This window comes from Caloenas nicobarica, chromosome 32, assembly GCF_036013445.1.
Source record: "Caloenas nicobarica isolate bCalNic1 chromosome 32, bCalNic1.hap1, whole genome shotgun sequence".
NCBI classification, from domain to species: domain Eukaryota; kingdom Metazoa; phylum Chordata; class Aves; order Columbiformes; family Columbidae; genus Caloenas; species Caloenas nicobarica.
Window position 1 is genome coordinate 1,364,257 of NC_088276.1, and position 1,167 is coordinate 1,365,423.

General features: G+C 49.8%; 1 protein-coding gene across 1 annotated transcript; it reads left to right on the forward strand.

Annotated features, from left to right (window-relative positions):
• LOC136000356 (olfactory receptor 14A16-like) lies at positions 1 to 960 on the forward strand. Its single transcript, XM_065654132.1, has one exon. It carries the CDS (start codon positions 1 to 3, stop codon positions 958 to 960), a length of 960 nt encoding a protein of 319 aa, XP_065510204.1.
• Positions 961 to 1,167: the final 207 nt, after the last annotated feature.

Below are 1,167 nucleotides of genomic sequence, written 5' to 3' on the forward strand. Positions count from 1 at the left end.
ATGTCCAACAGCAGCTCCATCACCCAGTTCCTCCTCCTGGCATTCACAGACACACGGGAGCTGCAGCTCTTGCACTTCTGGCTCTTCCTGGGCATCTACCTGGCTGCCCTCCTGGGCAACGGCCTCATCATCACCACCATAGCCTGTGACCAGCACCTCCACACCCCCATGTACTTCTTCCTCCTCAACCTCGCTCTTCTTGACTTGTGCTCCATCTCCATGACTGTGCCCAAATCCATGGCCAACTCTCTGTGGGATACCAGGGCCATTTCTTATATGGGATGTGCTGCCCAGCTCTTTCTGTTTGTCTTTTTCATTGCAGCAGAATTTTATCTTCTCACCATCATGTCCTACGACCGCTACATTGCCATCTGCAAACCCCTGCACTATGGGACCCTCCTGGGCAGCAGAGCTTGTGTCCACATGGCAGCAGCTGCCTGGGCCAGTGGGTTTCTCAATGCTCTGCTGCACGCAGCCAATACATTTTCACTGCCACTGTGCAAGGGCAATGCCCTGGACCAGTTCTTCTGTGAAATCCCCCAGATCCTCAAGCTCTCCTGCTCACAGTCCTACTTTAGGGAAGCTGGGCTCCTTGTGGTTAGTGTCTGTTTATCATTTGGGTGTTTTGTGCTCATTGTGCTGTCCTATATGCAGATCTTCAGGGCTGTGCTGAGGATCCCCTCTGAGCAGGGACAGCACAAAGCCTTTTCCACGTGCCTCCCTCACCTGGCCGTGGTCTCCCTCTTTGTCAGCACTGCCATGTTTGCCTACCTGAAGCCCCACTCCATCTCCTCCCCATCCCTGGACTTGGTGGTGTCTGTTCTGTACTCAGTGGTGCCTCCAGCAGTGAACCCCCTCATCTACAGCATGAGGAACCAGGAGCTCAAGGAGTCCATTAGGAAAGTGATTTCATGGGCGTTTGTCAATAGTGATCAGCTTTCCATCACTGTCCAGAAATGATGTCTAACTGTATCCCAATGCAGGCCTGTACCCTGTTTTATCCCTTTTACTTTGTTAGCATTACCCATATTGTTATTTATGGTTATTATGTTGGTACATAACTGTTCATGTTTAGCTCACTATCCTGAATAATGAACCCATTATAAATAGTTTTAAAACACCTGAAACCTGTATAAATGTTTTTCTAACACTGTGTCAGAGCTTAGT